This window comes from Sceloporus occidentalis, unplaced genomic scaffold (genome assembly GCF_023333645.1).
Source record: "Sceloporus occidentalis isolate IW3139 unplaced genomic scaffold, rSceOcc1.0.p SCAF_14, whole genome shotgun sequence".
In the NCBI taxonomy this organism is placed as follows: domain Eukaryota; kingdom Metazoa; phylum Chordata; class Lepidosauria; order Squamata; family Phrynosomatidae; genus Sceloporus; species Sceloporus occidentalis.
In genome coordinates this window covers 17,353,667-17,374,171 of record NW_028316994.1, presented here as the reverse complement: position 1 = coordinate 17,374,171, position 20,505 = coordinate 17,353,667, and the positions used below count along the sequence as shown (strand labels likewise).

The 20,505-nt window shown below is 44.2% G+C and overlaps 1 protein-coding gene across 2 annotated transcripts; it reads left to right on the top strand.

The window, feature by feature from the left end:
* Positions 1-127: 127 nt before the first annotated feature.
* WRAP53 (WD repeat containing antisense to TP53) lies at positions 128-19,486 on the top strand. 2 transcript variants are annotated; one of them, XM_089480377.1, is made up of 11 exons: positions 128-193; positions 3,613-4,073; positions 5,366-5,464; positions 6,507-6,615; positions 7,585-7,673; positions 10,365-10,455; positions 10,607-10,739; positions 14,623-14,831; positions 15,366-15,469; positions 16,396-16,539; positions 17,888-19,486. In XM_089480377.1, the coding sequence occupies exons 2-11, from the start codon at positions 3,655-3,657 to the stop codon at positions 18,078-18,080; spliced, it is 1,590 nt and encodes a 529-aa protein (XP_089336503.1). In that variant the 5' UTR covers positions 128-193; positions 3,613-3,654; the 3' UTR covers positions 18,081-19,486. The 2 variants fall into 2 exon arrangements, with proteins under 2 accessions (XP_089336503.1, XP_089336504.1); XM_089480378.1 differs by lacking the exon at positions 128-193 and having other exon boundaries at positions 3,320-4,073.
* The last annotated feature ends 1,019 nt before the right edge of the window (positions 19,487-20,505 follow it).

The following is a 20,505-nucleotide window of genomic DNA, read 5'->3' as shown; positions in this document are numbered from 1 at the left end:
AGCTGCATTAATCCAGCAGTGTGTGGATGCACCCTGCTGCAATGGGACACAGAAGAAGAAGCAAATCGCGCGAGAGTTCCAGCTTTCCTCCAACTCTCGCGACACTTGAGGCCCGGGAAAGTGGGCGGGACCAGGTGTGTCATGGCTGCCTCCACTCAGAGCACGTGAGTTGCTGCTTGCAGAATAGTGGCAGGTAAAGGAGGGGCTTTTTGGAGCAGTGCTTTTTCCTTTTCTCTATATATTCTGGAGGAGATAAAGGGAATTTGTGCAATTTTTGCTCTTCTGTTTGCATTGCACAAACCTGCAGGCAGATAGGTGTTCTATTATTATTATTGTTATCATCGTCATCTATTAACTAAGATTAACTATTATTATTATTAACTATTAATTACTATTATTAGATTGACTCTCATTAACAACAACAATCACAGTAAAATGTCCTTAGCAATTATAATAACATGGGATTATCCTTAATGTCATCGTTATTATTGCACAGAGTTTAGAAAGTCTGCAAAGATATATCCATCCTGGTTTGTTTTTAGTACAAAAAAAGGGGGAGGGGAAGGAAGGAGTCTTTTGTGACACCCTTTAAATCTAAGCAGTTTGTTAAGTTTATGATTGATAAATTTTGCTTGGCTGCAGCCCAATAAAAAGAAACAACATGGTCATTGAAAGTTTATGCTGAAATAAATGGGTTTTGCTTTTAAAAGAGCGCCAGGAGAGATTTGAGGAATTGCTTTCTGGATTAAAAACTCCCAGAAATTGTCTGGAAATTTTGGGAATTGTTATCCTGGTCCGCATCCGCTTTGCAGGAATAATCCGGTTTGACACCACTTTGACTGCTGTGGCTCCATGCTATGGAATTCAGAGAAATGTTCTGGTGCCACAACAAACTACAGTTCTCAGAATTCTATAGTATGGAGTCATGGCAGTTAAAGTGGCATCAAACCGGATTATTTCTGCAGTATAGATGCAGTCCAAAAAACCAAGGCTTCTCATCTGTCATTGCAGCATCATAACTACCTTGGGTACCTTTCTGGAAGAAAGGCGACCTAGAAATACATACATACATACATACATACATACATAAAATGTAAGAATAAAACAGGGCTCCTTCTTCTTCCCTCTCTCCATGAAACTACAAATCCATGGACTCCATAGCATGGAGCTACAGCACTTGGTATCAAACTGCACTATATCTACAGTGTAGATGCACTCTTATTTAGAATCATAGGCCTGTTACAGACTGCCAAAATAAAGCTGCTTCGGGTCTCTTTGGAGGTATGCTGTTTAAATGATGCATGCATCCTAAGAATCCGGAAGCTGCACCAAAGCTGCACTCCAGTGCTTAGGAATGGAGTGTGGCTTTGGCGCGACCTCCGGACTCTTAGGACCCATGCATCATTTAAATAGCATACCTCCAAAGAGACCCGAAGCAGCTTTATTTTGGCCGTCTGTAACAGGCCATAGAATCATAGAATCGTAGTTGGAAGAGACCGCAAGGGCCATGCAGTCCAACCCCCTTCTGCCATGCAGGAACTCCCAATCAAAGCATCCCCATTGACAGATGGCCATACAGCCTCTGTTTAAAGACCTCTAAGGAAGGAGACTCTATCACCCTCTGAGGAAATTTGTTCCACTGTCGAACAGCCCTTACTCTCAGGAAGTTCCTCCTAATATTGAGGTGGAATCTCTTTTCCTGGAGCTTGCATCCATTGCTCCATTGGGTCCTGTTCTCTGGAGCAGCAGAAAACAAGCTTGCTCCCTCCTCAGTGTGACATCCCTTCAAATATTTGAACAGGGCTATCATATCACCTCTTAACCTTCTTTTCTCCAGGCTAAACATCCCCAGCTCCCTAAATTGTTCCTCATAGGGCATGGTTTCCAGACCCTTCACCATTTTAGTTGCCCTCCTTTGGACATGCTCCAGTTTCTCAATGTCCTTTTTTAATTGTGGCGCCCAGAACTGGACACAATATTCCAAGTGGGGCCTGACCAAAGCAGAATACAGTGGCACTATTACTTCTCTTGATCTGGACACTATACTTCTATTGATGCAGCCTAGAATCACATTGGCCTTGTTAGCTGCCGCATCGCACTGTTGACTAATGTTCAACTTGTGGTCTACTTGGACTCCCAGATCCCTTTCACACGTAGTTTCATTCAGCCAGGTGTCCCCCATAATCCTATATCTGTGCATTTTATTTTTCCGCCCTAAGTGCAATACCTTACATTTCTCCCTGTTGAAGTTCATTTTGTTAGCTTTGGCCCAGCTTTCTAGTCTATTCAGGTCATTTTGAATCTTGATCCTGTCCTCTGGAGTATTAGCTATTCCTCCTAATTTGGTGTCATCTCCAAATTTGATAAGTATTCCCCCAATTTTGTCCTCCAAGTCATTGATAAAGATGTTGAATAGCACTGGGCCCAGGACAGAGCCCTGTGGGACCCCACTGGTCACTTCTCTCCAGAATGAAAAGGAGCCATTGTTGAGCACCCTTTGGCTTCGGCCAGTCAACCAATTACAAATCCATGTAACAGTTGCCTTGTCTAGCCCACATTTCACTATCTTGTTTGCAAGAATGTCATGGGGAACCTTGTCAAAGGCCTTACTGAAATCAAGATATACTATATCCACAGCATTCCCTTCATCTACCAAGCTGGTAATTTTATCAAAGAAAGAGATTAGATTTGTCTGGCATGCCTTGTTTCTCTCATTTTGCTCATTTATCTGTCCTTGCTTGCTCTTTTATGTCCCTTTGTACTGGTAAAACTGTTCTTGAAAGAACTAATATGATGTTGTTTTAGGAGGGAGGGGATAATTATTATTCATATTCCGCTTAATCACTTGGAATCCAAGCGGATTACAACAATACTAAAAAGAGAGTAAACCAGAAAGACATCAAAACAATAATATAAAATAACAGTTAAAATCAGTAGAAGATTTGTAAGAAATTTATAGCAGGGTCCAGACAGGATGGAAAAGGTGATGGAGAAAATGGGATTTAATTTTATACAGTATGTATTTTATTACTGCTGTAAGCCACCTCGATCCTCTTGGAGAGGCGGGATATAAATAAACTATTAGGAGCCAGTGTAGTGTAGTGGTTGGAGTGTTGGATTAGGACTCTGGAGAGCAAGGTTTGAATCTCCGCTCAGTCATGTAAACCCACTGGGTGACCTTAGGCATAGAAACATAGATCATAGAATCATAGAGCTGGAAGAGACCGCAAGGGCCATCCAGTCCAACCCCATTCTGCCATGCAGGAAATCCACAATCTCTCAGATTCAGAGGAAAGAAATTGCAACCCCCCTCTGAAGAAACTAGCCAAAAAAATAAAATAAAATAAAATAAAATAAAAAAAAACCCACCCATAAGTTGGAAATGACTTGAGGGCACACAACATACACAGAGTTGTTCTTATGTGATAATTTTGCACCTTTCTTTTTTGAATCACTTTGTATTGTTCAAGGAAAGTTGTGATTGTCTGGCTGCTGAATTTTGCGGCTGCTGACTTCTGCGGTTGTGAGTAAAGGTTTCAGCTCAGACGATGTCCGAAGGAGGAGGTGGCTTTGAGTTTCAGCATACTTTGGTGATTTTTCTTTTCTCTGCAGGAACCTCACTCCTTGGTGCCCCCTATTTTTTTGTGGGGATGAATGAAGTACCTGACGCTGTGGCCCACTCAAAGTTTGTTTGGCGGTCTGGCTGGAACCCAGACATCAGTTTGCATAAACACTATCCTAGTAGCGCTTCGTAGAGGCTGGGCTCTTGGAGAGGCTTGTATGATGGAGGCTGAACCATCCGTTGTGGATCAAGTTGTAGCAAATATGGAGCAGCCATCAGCCAGCATTGTGGAAGCGGAAGGCATTTTGGAACCCTTTGCAGAGGTGCCAAGGCTGGATGTGGGTCTAGAAACTGAAGGCACTTTGGGTGAGATGTTTTCTGGATCAGATCTCCCAGGAGAAGAGCCTCAGTTAGAAGATGCTGAGCAGTGTTTGGAGCAAGAGCTGGAGGAAAAGAAGAAGGAAGATACAAACAACGGAAGAGAAGCATTGACAGAAGGAGGCGAATATTAGTGAGTGTGGATATTCTCTTGCAGTTTGCTAGATAGAAGTCCAAGACTGCAGCTGCTCTACAAAAATAGCATTTGGGTCTCTATATCCACTGATTCTTTATCCACAGATTCAACCATCCATGGCTTGAAAATACAGTGCAGCCACCCCAATACGTGGGCTTGCCATCTGCAGACTCAAGCTCATGCAGACGGCAAGCCCCAGGCATTAAAATGGTGCATGCACCGGTGCACACAGCTATAGCAAACAACAGGACTTGAGGTCCTGCATTTTGTTCCATATGCAGGGGGTCCGGAATAGATCCCCCGCATATACAAAGGGTCCACTGTATTCCAAAAAGATATCATGTCTAAAAAGCAAAGCTTGATTTTGCTATTTTATACAAAGGGCACCATTTTACTACCCCATTGTATTTAATGGGACTTAAGCATCCATGGATTTTGCTGTCCATGGGAGGTCCTGGAACCAAACCTCAGCAGATACCAAGAGCCCATTGTAATGCAGTGACACTGCTTTAATTGTCATGGCTCAGTACTATAGAATCCTGGGATTTATAGTTTGTTGTAGCTGTCTGACAGAGAGGGCCATATATCTCACAAAACTACAAATCACAGAATTCTGTAGCATTGAGCCATGGCAATTCAAGCAGTGTCAAACTGCATTATTTCTGCAGTGCAGATGCAGCCCACCTCAGTCACAATACTGGGCTCCTTTACCTGCTCCTGGCAGAGGAAAGAAGAGAAATCCAAGAGTTCAGAGTTTTCTTCCTGGCACAAAATCTTTGTTTCTAAGTAGAAATATCTCCTAGTTGCAGTGTTTTCAACAAAGGATTGAGTTTGGGTTTGGGTTTGGGTTTGGGTTAGAGGGGTTGGTGATTGTCACAGATTAAAGGGTTGCATTGGTCATATTCCCAACACCCCCATGGGAACTTTTGTTTTGTCCTCCAAATGCACATCACAGGTCTGAGGGCTGTTTCACACCTATTTTTTGCCCACTTTGGGCTGTTTTAGGCCCAAGAGAAACCTTATTTCCAACAGGAATTGACCAAGACATTCACAGCCCAGGGTTGTAAAAAATGTGGCAATCCCCATAGGATATATTTTGCAGGCATTTGGGTCAATTTTTCCTGAGACCTGGGTCCTATAAAAGCAGCCCAGGACCACATGTGGCCCATGGGCCCAACTTTCCTCACCCCTGAGTTAGGGGTTAGGAGGTGGGTAGGTTTTTACTGTATAAGACCAGAGTGATTTAGACAAACCCTTTAGATGTGATTTGCCTTTCGCTTCTCTCCTAGCTTTCCAATGTACGATTTCTCGCAGCCTCCCAAGCTTCTGACAGGCTCTTGGGCAGAGTTCAGCCGGACGGTGGAGAATTTCCTGAAAGGCTGCAAGTGGTGAGTTGATGGTGGGATTTGCCAGATTTCCTGACCCTTGAGAAGGAGACAAATACTCCCTGGTGTTAATATACTGCTCTCAGAACTGGTATTACTGCTGATAACAAGAGCAGAAACCGACATTGCTTAGGAGACTGGTTGCTTAACCGAACACCTCTAAGATCAGAGGTAGCAGCCTTTAATTTTATTATATGCTGCCCTGAGATTGCTGGATGTAGGGCAAGATATAAATATTTTAATAAATAAGATAAAATAAATGAGAAGATGGTTGTCAAGATGCTGAAAAGAGAGGCTTGATGGGTAGAGACAGTGAGGGAGCCAGTGTGGTACAAAGAGGAGTGGGGTGTGCGGGTACAAGAGCAAGTGGGACAATGTAAATGCAGTGGGATTGGGTGAGATGAGTTCAGGTGAAAGGAAAATCCAGGCCCTAAAGCTGTGTTTCCCAAATGCTGGTCCTCCAGGTGTTTTGGACTTCAAGTTCCAGAAACAACAAACAGCTTGGTCAAAAGTCAGGAATTCTGGGAAATGAAGTCCAAAACATCCGGAGGACCAAAGTTTGAGAATCACTGTTCTAAACCATACATTTTGGAACAGTGGTTGTGTGTGTGGGGGGGGTGGGGGGGTAATACTAGCTTTGAAAGAGATTAGCAGGAAAACATGATGACTAGATAAGAATCCTTGAAAAATTTTGTGCATCCTTGGGCATCTCTACATAGGCCATGTAGAGGTGCCCAAGCATCAATTATGAACGACAGTGGGTGGCACAGTGGGATGTGTGTATTGACAGCCACATGGCATTGCTCCAGAGTGTGGACGTAATGGGGAGTGGAATTTGGGACAGCTTCTGGGCCTAAACACTCTGGAAGCTGCCCAGAGTATTCTGGCCAGCGTAGACCTGCCCTGTGTTATTGTGCAACCAGGTTTTTTTCTCTGCAAAAGGATGCCTTAGATACTGTTTTTCTTTTTCCTGCTTCAGGAGAGACCAGGCACTGACTCTCCTGGTTGCATGGACAGTCTGTTAATGCCACGCTGCTCTTTCCAGGGCTCCTGATGGGACTTGTCTGCTCACCAACAGCGCTGACAACACACTACGGATTTACAACCTTCCTGCAGAGCTGTATACTAAGGAATGGGGAACTGTTGCTGAAATGGTACGGAGTGGGGAGAGCAGAGAGAGACAGAAGCAGGGCTGTCTAGGCACACCTTGGCAACATTTCTTTTTTCTGGGAGGGGGAGTACAACCTCCAGGAGTCCCTAAGGCATGCTAATTAGGGGATTCTGGGAGCTGCAGTCCACAAAGGATTCTGGAAGTAATATATAACCGTCACGGTTTGATAATATTTACGATGGCATACACTTCAACATTTCTCAGCCTCCTCTTGCATGGTCAATATTGATAGATTCTGGGAGGTTGAGTCCAAAATGTCTGGAGGACAAAACGTTGACTCCCATTGATCTAGACTGTAGTAAAAGTTTCTGTGGCCACTTAGCTCTTGCCACAGGAATGTTTAAAAACATTTCTTGCTCTGCCTTCCCTCTACTGATAAGAGTAGAAGGCAGTTGGTTCTGGGGTGAGGATGTTTCCTTTAACAGCACATGGTTTATTAAGGAGGCCAAATGTCTGAATTGACCCCAAGAGGGGAAAGAGAAGGAGTAGCATGGGTCTTCTCTGAAGACTGCATCCCCCGATTCCTGTGTTGTGTTCACTATACCTTCTGCCTGATTTCCTGGTGTGCTTCCTGTTTGGACTGCAAAGGAGGTTTCTGGGAAAAGTTATTATTATTACTTTGGGGGGCTGTAACTCCAGAATCCCTTGTCCAGGGGCCAGCTGGGAGTTGTATTGCACAAGTCTGAATTTTCCTTTGCACAGAATGTGCTTCTGTATTGAAAGTGTCTGCAAACTATATGTTTAGGATGCATATACACTGTAGGAATAATACAGTTTGATACCACTTTAAGTGCTGCAGCTCCAACTTCTGGAATCCTGGGGTTTGTAGCTTTGCAAGGTCTTTAGCCTTCTTTGCCAAAGAGTGCTGGTGCCTTACCAAACTACAAATCGAAGGAGCTGAGCGTCCTCCACTCTCCTGACCCTGATGGCCTCTGTCTCTTCCTCTCCACAGAGCCCTGTGCTGCGCATGGTGGAAGGTGACACTGTCTACGACTACTGTTGGTTCCCGCTGATGAATTCTTCTGACCCGCAGACTTGTTTGTAAATCCATCTTTCACCCCTTCTGCTTCCTTTGCCTTTCCCTCCTGGCGCTTGCCTTCAAATGCATGGGATTGACAGTGGAAACTGAACCAGAGTCTGGCTTTGAGTGGAAGAAATCATAGCTAAAAGCTGTGGAGCAGAAGGGAGGATAGTGTGACTTTCCAGATGCTGTTGGACTGCAGCTTCCAGCATACCTCACCCTTGGTTATATGCGAGCTGGGGACTTGCAGTCCAGTAAACTGAGGGTGGGCACATGAGTCCCACCTCTGCCTTACAGCTTCCAAAGAAGAAATGGCACTCCAGCTAAACATGGGTGTGTGTGAGTGTAGCTTTTGAGGCTTGGCTGCCCCAGCTCCACTTTCCTCTACCACTATCCTGGGAGATTGTACCTGCCCTTTTTCCCAAACCAAAAATGAATGCAATTCTTTTCCTTTTAAAAAATGAAATTGTGGGTCCCAAAGGTTCATTCCTATTTCCCCCCCTTGGCATAGCATTATATAGAGCAGGAGTGGAGTTTGGGAGCTGACTGGGGGATTCTGATAGCTGGGTTACAAGATAAAATAACTTCTCCAAGATGAATTGCCTATATACCTTCATATCTTCCATTTCAGCCTTCTTAGGTCTCACATCTTGCAACAAAGGATGATCTGGGTGCTAATTTCTTTGCCTGACATGTTGTCCAGCAGATTACCAGGTGTATTCACTGTATATACTCAACTAGTTGATCTCATGTATAAGTCCAGGACAGGTTTTGGGGCCAGAATTATGGATTTTGATATGATCATGGTATGTCAAGTGTAAAAACATAGGGGCCTGTAACATAGGATCTAAAGGATGAAGCAAAGGAAAACAATGCGAAAGAACTTAGGAAGTTCCAGCAGGCATCACTGTTTGGGCTCACGCTAAAGGTTGGTTAAATGATCAAGTCTTTCCAGGACAGATTACACTCTTGCCTTTCAGCAGGGGATGGTTTCTTTTTAAAAATTATTATTATTATTATTATTATTATTATTATTATCATCATCATCATCATTATTAAGCTTTATTTATAAAGCGCTGTAAATTTACACAGCGCTGTACATACAATCTTTTTAATTGGACGGTTCCCTGCCCTTGGGCTTACAATCTAAAAAGACACGACACAAAAGGAGAAGGGAAAGGTGGTGGGGAAGGGGCCTCTCTAGTAGGATAATACATATAAAATACATAGCAATACAGGAAGTGATTCAATAAAACAGACAACAAAAGAACATCAAATAGCAAGTGACAATTATGCAATGCCTGGGAACGCTTCTCTGAACAGAATGGTCTTCAGCTCCATTTTGAAGCTGGTTAGAGAAGTGATGGTTCTTGTGTCTCGCGGGGGAAGAAGGTTCCAGGAGTGAGGGGTAGCGAGTGAAAAGGGGCGAATCCGGGATGGGGCAGAGGAAATCCTGGGCTGAGACAGGAGCCCTTGACTACCAGAACGGAGGGCCCTGGTGGGAAGGTGAGGAGAAAGAAGGTCTGATAAGTAAGGAGGGGCCAGTCCATGGAGGGCTTTGAATGTCGACAGCAGGAGCTTATACTGAATGCGGAAAGGGAGGGGGAGCCAGTGAAGGGATGCCAACACAGGAGAGATGTGGTCAGAGCGGTGGGTGGAAGTGATAATGCGTGCAGCTGAATGCTGGACAGTGATTAAAGGACGGAGGTGAGAAAGAGGAAGCCCAGCCAGGAGGACGTTACAGTAATCAAGTTGTGAGATCTCTAGGGCATGGACCAGGATCTTGGCAGTAGAGGCAGAGAGATATGGTCGGATTTTGGCAATATTGTACGAAAAGAATCTACAAGCCTTGACTGTGGTCTGGATATGAGGGATACACGACAGAGAAGAGTCAAAGATAAAGCCAAGACTGCGGGCATGCTGGACTGGTTGAATAGAAATGTTGTTCACAGAGACAGAAAAGGAGTGTTGAAGGGTGGGCTTAGGAGGAAAGACAAGAAACTCCGTCTTGGACATGTTGAGTTTCAAACGCCGATGGCGCATCCACTGTGAGACAGCTGTGAGGCAAGACGAAACTTGCTGTTCAAGCCTTGAAGAAAGGTCAGGGGTGGAAAGATACAGCTGGGTGTCATCGGCATACAGATGGTAGGAAAAACCAAAAGAGCTAATGAGTTTTCCTAAGGACAGTGTGTAGAGAGAAAACAGAAGGGGACCCAGAACAGAGCCCTGGGGAACTCCAACAGATAAGGGAACAGGAGAAGAAGTCTGACCACCTGCAACTACTGCAAAAGATCTGCCAGACAAGTAAGATCTAAACCAGTCAAGAACAGAGTCTGAGAACCCAAGGTCAGAGAGTATGTCAACTAGGAGACAGTGATCAACGGTGTCAAAGGCTGTAGACAGATCGAGAAGGATGAGAACAGAGTAAAGGCCATTAGCCTTGGCCTGTAAGAGTTAGTACATCACTTTCTTTGACCCATGGATAAGTTGACTGAGGTGTTTGGGATCAACTATTAGACTAAAATTTCTAGACTTATGCATGAGTATATACATTCTCTGGAATATACAAATAATGTGGCTAGCGTATTGAGAAAATTCACGCCTTGCCTTTGTTTATATGCCTGCGCACTCTTTTTGTTGCCCACCTGTATTGCTGGTCTTCTCTAGTCCACAACTGCTCCTCACAATCCCTTCCTTTTCTTCCCATCTAGTGTGGCCAGCAGCAGTCGGGACAATCCCATCCATATATGGGATGCTTTCAGTGGAGACCTGAGAGCCACCTTCCGGCCTTACAATCACCTTGTGAGTATGTGGGAGGGCATAATGTGCCATAGATGCCCACTGGATGCTTTTCCTCTTGAAACAATTTTGCTTTTACCCCCTCTGTTTTGATTGCTTTCTTCTCTAATCTCTCCAGAAGTTATTTTCCATTGACTCTTTGTTTTTCTTCTAGGATGAACTGACCGCTGCCCACTCTCTGTGCTTCACCCCGGATGGCGCACAACTTTTCTGTGGCTTCAACAAGACCGTCAGAGTGTTTGACACATCGCGTCCCGGCCGGATGTGTGAGAATAGGCCTACTTTGGGTGAGCTCACTTTGGTTAGGGCCAAAATTTAGGAATGTTACTTCTTTTGGAGTAATGCTACTGTATTCAGCTTTGGTCAGTGCTCACACCAATCCTGTGTCCAGTTCTGGGCACTATATTTTAAAAAGGATATTGGCAAATTGGAATAGGTCCAGGGGAGGACAAATAAGATGATTAAAGGTCTCGAAGCCATGAAACCCTATGAGAAATAGCTTAGGGAATTGGGTATGTTTAACCTAGAAAAGTGACATAATATGTGTGTGTGTGTGTGCATACCCATGTGCCTTCAAGTCACTTGTCAGCTTATAACAACCCCATGAATTTTATAGGGTTTTCTTAGGCAGGGAACACTCAGAGTTGGTTTTGCAAGTTACGTAACAGCCATCCTCAAATAACTGGAGGTATTGTGTAAAGGATGGAGCGAACTTGTTTTATACTGTTCCAGAGATTGCAACGTGAATTGGTGGATTCAAATTACAAGGAAAAAGTTTCTGCTTAAACATTAGAGAGAACTACCTCACAGTAAGTGAAAGGTTGTGAAAGAAAAAAGTCATCCTTGAATGCATTTTGGAAGAAGCTATCAACTGGCCTCTAGAAGGTTTGAGATGTTTTTATTTAGTTATGGAAAGCTTAGCTGACATGATTGTTTCATTTTACATATGCGTATGGTTAGTTTTGAATTAGAGGTTTGCTAAAACGTATTCAACTGCTCTTCTTTTTTTGGTGTAGGGATTTTACTTCCCAAGTTATTGCTGCCCTGGTACTAAATTTTCTGTTAAAGGAGTCAGGTATACCTGGGGATTTGGTTAATAAAGTAGATGTGTTCCTGGGCATTACGCAGGTATGCTAGTATACCTGGCGACTGAGAGCCAGCATGGCGTAGTAGTTTAAGTGTTGAACTATGACAGTATAGATGCAGCCAAGAGTCAGTTGCATAGTGTAGCCTGAGTGGCGGAGTGGCTTGGGTGTTGGACTGCAACTCTGGAGACCAGGGTTCAATTCCCAACTTTGGCCATGAAATCCATTGGGTGACGTTGACAAAATCTCATGCTCTCAGCCTCAGGAGAAGGCAATGGCAAACCACCTTTGAACAAATCGTGCCAAGAAAACCCCATGATAGGGTTGCCTTAGGGTCGCCATAAGGTGGAATGACTTGAAGACACACAACAACAACACCTGGAGACTACTTTGGAGAGTGGTAGAGTCTCCTTTGAATGTCTTTAAAGAGAGGCTTAGTGGCCGTTTCTCAAGAATGCTTTAGTTATGCATTCCTTGCATGGCAGAAGGGGTTGGACTGCATGGTCTATATGATCCTGACGCTATGATTCTGTGACCACAGCTCCCAAAATCCCTCAGCCAGCATGGCAGCCAGGCTGACTGGAGGATTGTACTCTAAAAGGTTTCTGGGCAAGGTGTCTCTTTCTCTTTGCAGTCGGGATCTTTGGCAGAGATCCTACATCTCTGTTCTCGGCATGTGAAGTCATGCATTGGTTGTGGGGTGGGAGTCTTGTTTTGAAAGTCAACATTACACATTTACAGAGGTACAGAGAACAAAATCTAAGAGGAAAAGTTGAAGGGAGCAGGGCATGTTCAGCCAGGTGAAGAGGAGAATAAGAGGCTGCATGCCTGCAAAATATTTAAAATATCTTAAGGACTGCTACAGAGAGGAGCATACAGCTTTCTTCTTTGCTGCCCCAGAAGCAGGGTTGGGGGGGACAGGCTTTAAAAAAACAAACCAAAACACCATTTTTTGTTGTTGCTTAAACCATTTTTTTTACATTGATGGGCAGAGCTTCACCATTACAGGCCTAAATCAGAAAATTATGTAGCAAAGTGGAGTTCAGATGTTACGGACGCTAGCTTAAACAATAATTGTTCTTTGAAAAGTGCTTTTTAAAAAACAAATTGTTTTGGTTGAACTTTATGTTAATGGAAGGGTTTGTTTCTGAATGGCATTTCTTGCCCTATAAAATAAAAGTGATTAAAAAGAAGCAACTGGCTCTGGCTACTGGTCGTAACAATGAACAACTGGCAATGAGTTAAAATGTTTAAATTGAAACAGTTGTTTAAGAGGGCTGGAAAATAGTAATAAAAATATGTGAATAATCAGTTTTTTTAAAAAAAGTTTTTTGTTTTTTTTTTAAAAAAGTCATTTGGTTTAAACCAAGGTTTAAACCAGCTAACCCAGGCCAGAAGGTAGGATCAGGTCTCATGGTTTTATTTATTTATTTAGGTATTTATATCCCGCCCTTCAGCCCTAATGGCTCTCAGGGCGGCTTACAATATTATTTTTAATCAGACAGTTCCCTGCTCTCAGGCTTACAATCTAAAAGACACGAAACAAAAGGAGAAGGGAATGATGGAGGGAAAGGGGATGAGGTCCAGTGGTTCTTCTCTCCCTCTGAGAAAAGTTTTAAGTTACAGGTGGGTAGATTTTGAGCACACATTAGAAAGAACTTGATGGTAAGAGCCACTTGACAGTGGAACCTATTATTTGAAAAGGTGGTGGATGTCTTTCTCTGGATATCTTCAAAAAAGAGGCAACCTGCATTAGGGCTAGCGCTGGATTAGATGGCTTCCAACTCATTCATTCTTTGGTTTGATAAAATACGTAACTAAAGGAGCACTAGCACCAACATCAGCATTCTTGGTAGCTCTTCTTCTGCGACCCTGAATTGAATGCAGATTTTGCTCATTAGACAAGAAAGTCCCCAAGTTTCCTTAAAGGAACATATGCACCTGCAAGACACCAGCAGAATTCCTGTCCTCGATTAGGCCAGAAATGAGGCATACAACACAGTTGGAAAAAGAGGTTCTTTCAAGACCTCTGTTGTCCTTCCATAACATCACCTTCTTGTGGGTTGCAACCGGGTGGAAAATGTGCACAGGATCATAATAAACAATTAGAATATTTTAACATAAAACATTAGATCTCTATACATTCCTCTTTCTTGTTGAATTTCAGTGCAGGCATGTGTATAGTGGTATTTACATCATTGCTCTGTCCCCTGGGAATATTCTGAAAGACCAAAATCATGTCAACACTCTTCATTGTAAATGTACTGTAAACATTGCCTTCCCAAAATTTTGGAGCAGCTGGAGAAACCCCTGAATAGCAAAACCCCCCAAAAATGTTTAATGATGCTGTCAGGAGACAGTGAAAATAAAACCTGCTCATGTTGATAAAAACCTTTTCTCAGATTTCTGTGCCTTGATAATTAAAACAAAGAGAAATAAATAAATTTTGTGCTATTTTGGGAATACTATAAGGAGTTTTGACATACTTTGGGGCTCAACAGACTGGCGTTATATGCTGGCATAGAGGTGGCATCTGCTGCGCTGAAGAAGCGGCAAAAAGCTGTCACCACAGCAGCTAGGGTGCCCTTTCTGCTGCACAAAAAAGAGCTGCTTTTCAGCTTCTTTTTGCGCTGCAGAAAGGCCAGATTGGTACCGCAGTGTGTGGTTGCCACAGTCTCAATCTGGTGAGGAAAGGTTGCCCTTTAGGGGCCATCTGTGGAGCCCCTTTGTCCTGAAGGTTGTTGATAATGGTAGGGCAAATGTAAAGAAGGCCTGTTTTAGCATCTTTCTGACCTAATGTGGGAAAGCCAGTGTGGCATAGTGGTTTCAGCATTAGACTACGACTCTGGAGACCGGGGTTTGAATTGTGGCTGAACCATGCAAACCCACTGGGTGAACTTAGGCAAATCACTCTCTCTCAGGGGAAGGCAAACCCCCTCTGAAGAAACTTGCCAAGAAAACCCCATGATAGGTTTGCCTTAGGGTCTCCATAAGTCGGAAATGACTTGAAGGCACACAAGAACAAAACGATCTAATGGGAGAAGGCTTTTGGGCCTAACTCTGTTGCCTCCTTTCTCTTTCCCAGTGAAGAAACAAGGACAGAACGGCATCATTTCCTGCATTGCCTTCAGCCCATCGCAGCCCCTCTACGCCTGCACATCCTACTCCAAGACGGTGGGCCTCTACTCCCTAGCAGAGGGTGACCCCCTGGCTGTGCTACATGGGCATCAAGGTGGCATCACCCACGCTCTCTTTTCCCCTGATGGCTTCCACTTGTTCACTGGTGGCCGCAAGGTAAGGGACTCAAGCAGAGGGCCAGGAGAAGGAGAGAAATGGAGAGGAGGGAGGACCAGGATGCCCTTGTCTAATATGGTGAAGGTGTCTCCTTTTCCTGCCTTGCCCTCACTTCTGGGGTCATCCTGGTAAATGTACCCCTACTCCCCAAAGGGATTTCTTTTGCCTAATTTTCTAAGGTTAAGCATGGGTCAAGCCTTGTTAGTATTTTGGGTGCAATATTCTTCCTCCCTCCCTGGGACTATCAGGGGCTTTATGTGCATGTCTTACAGCGGCATTATTTAAAATCATTTTAACTGGTAGGATGCTAGAGCTGGAAGAGACTTCAAGAGCCATCAAGTGACATGCAAGAATACACAAGCAAAACACTCCCAACTGTTGGCCAACCTAAGGGCAGTTTCATATACCCTCAAGCTGCCTTCGCTGAGGCAGGCTAGGAGTTTCAGACAGATGGAAGGGCTGCCATCTCCATTAGTTCCAGGAGAGCCCGCTTCTGATAATACATAGTGTTGCTTCTCCTTCCCTCCCATTCAGGATGCTGAGATCTTGTGCTGGGACCTTCGTTGGCCAGGCGAGATCCTCTTCTCCATGGGCCGCACAGTTGCCACCAATCAACGGCTCTATTTTGACTTGGACCCGTGAGTGCATATTTGTATTCTCTCCCATCCCTTACATGCACGCACATTTTGTGGGGGGAGGGTTTGCCTATAAAATGGAGCAGAAAATACTAAGCCCATGCTTTGCACCAAGAAGGTCCATTTCTTCTTCCAGCATCTTCAGGTACTGCTGGAAAACATGTACCTGAAACCCTGGGGAGTTGTGCCTGAGCCAGATGGACCAAGAGTACGACAGCCATGTGTGGCTGTTGAAGCTGGGGATTTGTGGTTTTACAAGGCTTTTAGCCTCCTCTGCCAAAGAGTGCTGGTGCCTCACCAAACTACAAATCTCAGGATTCTGTGGGGGTGGTGCCATGGCAGTTAAAGTGGTGTCAAACTGCATTATTTCTACAGTGTAGATGCACCTACACTGGACCAGAACCATATAGGGATTTAAAGGTCATAACCAGCACTTTGAATTGTGCCAGAAACTAACTGGTAGGCAGTGGAACTGTTATACAGTGGACCCTGGTTATATGCTGGGGTTTGGTTCCAAGATCCCCCACGGATAACAAAATCCGTGAATGCTCAAGTCCCATTAAATGTAATGACATAGCAAAATGGTGTCCTTTATAAAAAAAATGGAAAATCAAGGTTTGATATTTGAAATTTATACTTTTTTGAACATTTTAAAACCGTGGATGCTTGAATCCGTGTGTAAAAAATTTGTGTATCAGAAGGGCCGACTGTAGTAGGGGAATTGTACAGGATTAAAGAATGTTTTGCTAGGCTGGAAGGAGGGCAGCCTCTCTTCTGAGATTTCCCACAGTTTCTACTTGACCTATGCGGTGTGGATGATCTGGCGTGGAGGTGCCATAGCTGGTGGGTTTCCATTGCACCTTCCAGAGACCATCATCTCCACCATGGGGACAGTCTTGCAACCAGCCTTTCCGTGCTTTTCTTTGCAGGAGTGGGGTGTTTTTGGTGAGTGGGAACACCGAGGGGAACGTCACCATCTGGGACACCACACAGCCTCCAAGCAGTGACCCGCATCCTGTGCTGCAGCCCAGTTTGCAGTTCCAAGCCCTGCGGGACTGTGTCAATGGAATTAGGTACTTATTTGCATGATGGGAGGATCCTGGCCCGTGTGGGATTTGGGGAGGGGGGTAGTTTAGGGTCTATACGCAGTTCCAAGATAGAAGGTGGACTCTAGAATCCTTGTGTGCTTAAAAAAAAACACTCAGGATTTTAGAATTTGGATCATAGTACAAGATAATTCAGAACTGCACCCCCAACCCCACATGCTACCCAAGGAACAGTCCTAAAATATAGGACAAGATAAATAGTCCAGAGTAGTGCACTTCAAAGGAAAAAGATGGTGACTTTGTCTTGTATATTTGCAGCGGCAGACTACAGCACGCATGGTATAGGTCACAGGTGTGGAGTGTGTGATCCTCCAGATGTGATTGAACTGCAGCTCCCATCAGCCAAACGTAGCCAAGGGCAAGGAATGCTAAAAAAAGATGAGATGACAAATGCTGGGAGATGTAGTCCAGCATCACCAGAAGGGCTGAAAATTTCAATCCCTCATTAATTTTCTGTTATTAGAGTTTGGTAATGATTTATTCCAGTTTGTGACCGTTCCTTTTTCATTGCTGCTTAGGGTGGTTAACAAGCTACATAAAACTGCAGATTTCTAAAATAGTGCATTAGAAATGTCTGCTAAATATAATAAAAGTGTTAACAACAAGCAGCAGTAGAAAACAAAGCAAAACATTTGCAGAGATCATTAAAATATGTTTGTAATTGGCCCCTGAATGACCCAAATGTGAAAGGACAACCGAGTCCTAGTCCATTCTAACCAAGTTCAGAACTAGCAAACTAGTTCTGTAAGTGAGGTGCCACTGCTGAGAAATTCTTGCTGTGTGGTGGATCGTTGTTGTGTGGTGTACTACACCAGTGGACCACAAAACTCCAGGGCATCACAAGTAGAGCCTCTCAGCTGATCATAACATCCCTGGCAGATCAGTACTTGGAAAGGTGGAGGGTTTTAATACCTGTGTCCTGATCTGTTCAGGCCTTTGTGTACTAATATTGATGCCTTGCGTTGGACCTGGGGACTTTCTAGCAGCCAATGCAATGATTTCACAAGGTGTCAAGTCCAGCATTATCTCTGCACATGTGTCTGAGATCACCACAACTTAACAATACCACTTCTACTATATTCACACCTAATTCCCAACATTTTATGGCAGGCCTTTCATGGCAGTCAAGTTGCCTGTGCAACTCCAGCACAAGGAGTATGGTATAGCATTTTTCATGGCTGCTGAACTGGATTATCCATAGCACCAGCAAACCACAGTTATGGGGGATGGAGGGAACAGTGAAGCTCAGGGGAGACTAGTGCCTGGGATTTGGTGGACCCCTTCCTGTCTGACCCTTCTAACCCACTTTGCTCAGCCTCCACCCCAGCCTACCCCTGATGGCCACTGCCTCCGGCCAGCGCATATTTGCTAGCCCATGGGACAGCGGGAATGAAGAAGAGGAAGAGGACTTTCCATCTGACCACCATCCAGCCCATGGGAACAATTCTCTTCAGCTCTGGTGGTGCTCCTCAGTGGCCGGAGCAGAACTACTTCAGACAGTCTCATGACTTTGCAGCTGTGCCCAGGAGACATGAAGTTGGAACCACATTTGTGTGTCACTAATCTCCTACCCTTCTTTGGCCTTTGAAGCCCAAAGGGAGAGACCATGCTCCAGCTGCCATGCATAGGGTGCATAGAGCGCTGTTAGGCCAACATGTCTTTTTGCATGTGCAAATGGGACCAGACGTTTGCATGCCTGTTGGTGGTTACATCTGAAGCTTGTACCAAAGAGACAATGAGAGTTTGCTTGGATGTAGAGCTGATAGCTGTGGCTCTTCTCTTGAGATGGTACACCACTGAGGAGGAAGGTGGGTGCAAACATTTTGTGGTGCGATTGTGTGCGATTGATGTTATCTAATCGGTAGTAGAAAAGGGACATTCTCCTCAGGGGAACAGTCCCTGGTACAACAGGGTGGGGAAAGTGTGACCCCTACCAATTTTGAGATTTTGGGTAGAGCTTTAGTGGCTATCAAACCATGTCTTCACTTGGAGGACAGAGTAAGATTAAAGACCCAGGTATAAAGCATATTTATACAGTTGTGGAAGTGGGAGAGAAGATAATAAATACATATAAATATGCTTTATACCTGAGGCCTTAATACCACTCGATACAGCATCTGAAGAAGTGGGACTATGGAAGAGTTGCCCACCTCTGCTGTGTGAGACTTGGAGGTGTAAACCAAAACCCTGTTAGTCTTGACTCAAGTAGACTCATTAAATCAATGAGATTTACCTACACTTGAACTCGCTACTCAACAGTTGATTCACTGGAGTTGCATCTGCACTGCAGAAATAACCAAGCTTGACACCACTTTAATTGCCATGGCTCCATGCTATGAAATTCTGGGAAGTGTAGTTTGTTGTTCCAGAGCTCTCTGCCGGAGAAGGCTAAATGTCTCACAAAACTACAATTCTCAGATTCTACAGCACTGTGCCATGGCAGTTAAAAGCAGTGTCAAAATTCATTCTGCATTGCAGATGCAGCCTGGGTCTGCTGTAGTTAGGATGAATCAAAAGTCCTACTTGAGTGAGGACAAAGCCAGTATTAGCCATACAGTAACTGCAGCTTTCTTACCCTAGATTTGGCAATAGGGCAGGCGGGAGGAAAAGGACAAAATAAGGGACAGCCCTTTGTAGCCCATATCTCCTGTTTCCCTGGCTGTTGGCTTGCTCCTTTGGCAATTGTGTGTCGCAAGTCTCAACAGGAGAAAGAATAAATTTTAAGGAGTAAAAAGATGTATGAATGTGTTGATCTGGATGTTGTACCCTAATTTTTAAGGTTTTTTTTTAAACTAGAGGGTAACTGGTTATTTCAGGTTTTTTTTAAAAATTGCTTTGTCTTTGGTGCTCTGTAAATAGTTTTTCTTCTTTTGCTCACCTACTGGGGACATGGCTCTGATGCAGACTAGCTTGTGGGGTGGGGGTGGGGGGTTGCTATGGGTTCCTTTTTTTTACTAGTCACCTCCAGTACCTGTTTACAGACTTTAAAAACATGAACTCATCTTGTGATAGGTGTTCAATAAATGTTTACTGTGTTGTGTCTGTGTGCTTCTAAGTCTCTGAGTATGAAGGGACGTTGATTGCAACCCAGAAAAGTTGTTGCTCTCAAAGAGTGCCTGTTGAGAGGTTTGCTGGGGTGTTGGAAAGTACCTAACACATGGAATATTTTTCAGTTCTGAGTATTTTCCTAGCCATCATCCAGGTGTGATTTTTAATTATTATTCTTTTGAGAATCAAGAACCTCGTTTCCTACATCAGCCATAAAACAACATATTAATTTATATTTTCTAAATGCAAGGATCTGTAGAAAAACACAATTAACTTGAAACAGTGAGTGCATTATCTTTTGAATTCAGGTTTTCAGGTTACTTACGTCACTTGGTCACGCAGGAATGCTGGGCTTGGGTGCTTCGCTTCACTTTTTTGCCCACATCTCTTCAGTCCCAACCAAGATGGAAGGTGCAGAAGCATTCCTAAGTAGAATTGTGCTGTATGAGCTCAAAGGCACATCTAGGGGGATGTCTGCACTGTTTAAAAACCCCTTTCTCACATCAAATTGGTGCAGATCTGGCCAAACAACATTCTTTCCTATTTGCGGCAGGTGTGGCGTTTGGGGCCACCTGAGGGCTTTAATCTACAGAAAGGTGAATTTTGGTTTTCTCTGGATTTGCCAGAAAAATTCTGTAGAGTGGCTGATGGCTTTGCATTGGTGGCAGAGGCAATAGTGGCAGGCCCCTTGTCCATGGTTGAGGCAATAGTGGCAGGCCCCTTTGAAAAAATCTCGCCAATGAGAGCAAGTGTGGGATTGTGGTTGTGAGTGTTGGAGGAGGGCCCTTGGAGACCAGGGCTGAAATCTCTTTTCAGCCATGGAAACTCTCTGAGCGGCCTTGATCAAGTCACACTCTCTCGGCCTTAGAGGAAGGAGCAAACCCC

Bases quoted from the DNA above. Each gene is read 5' to 3' on its own strand.
- WRAP53 (XM_089480377.1), top strand. From the start codon at position 3,655: ATGAAGTACCTGACGCTGTGGCCCACTCAAAGTTTGTTTGGCGGTCTG. The intron at 5,465-6,506 runs GTGAGTTGATGG...TGCTCTTTCCAG, and splicing joins TTCCTGAAAGGCTGCAAGTG to GGCTCCTGATGGGACTTGTC. The intron at 14,832-15,365 runs GTAAGGGACTCA...CCTCCCATTCAG, and splicing joins TGTTCACTGGTGGCCGCAAG to GATGCTGAGATCTTGTGCTG.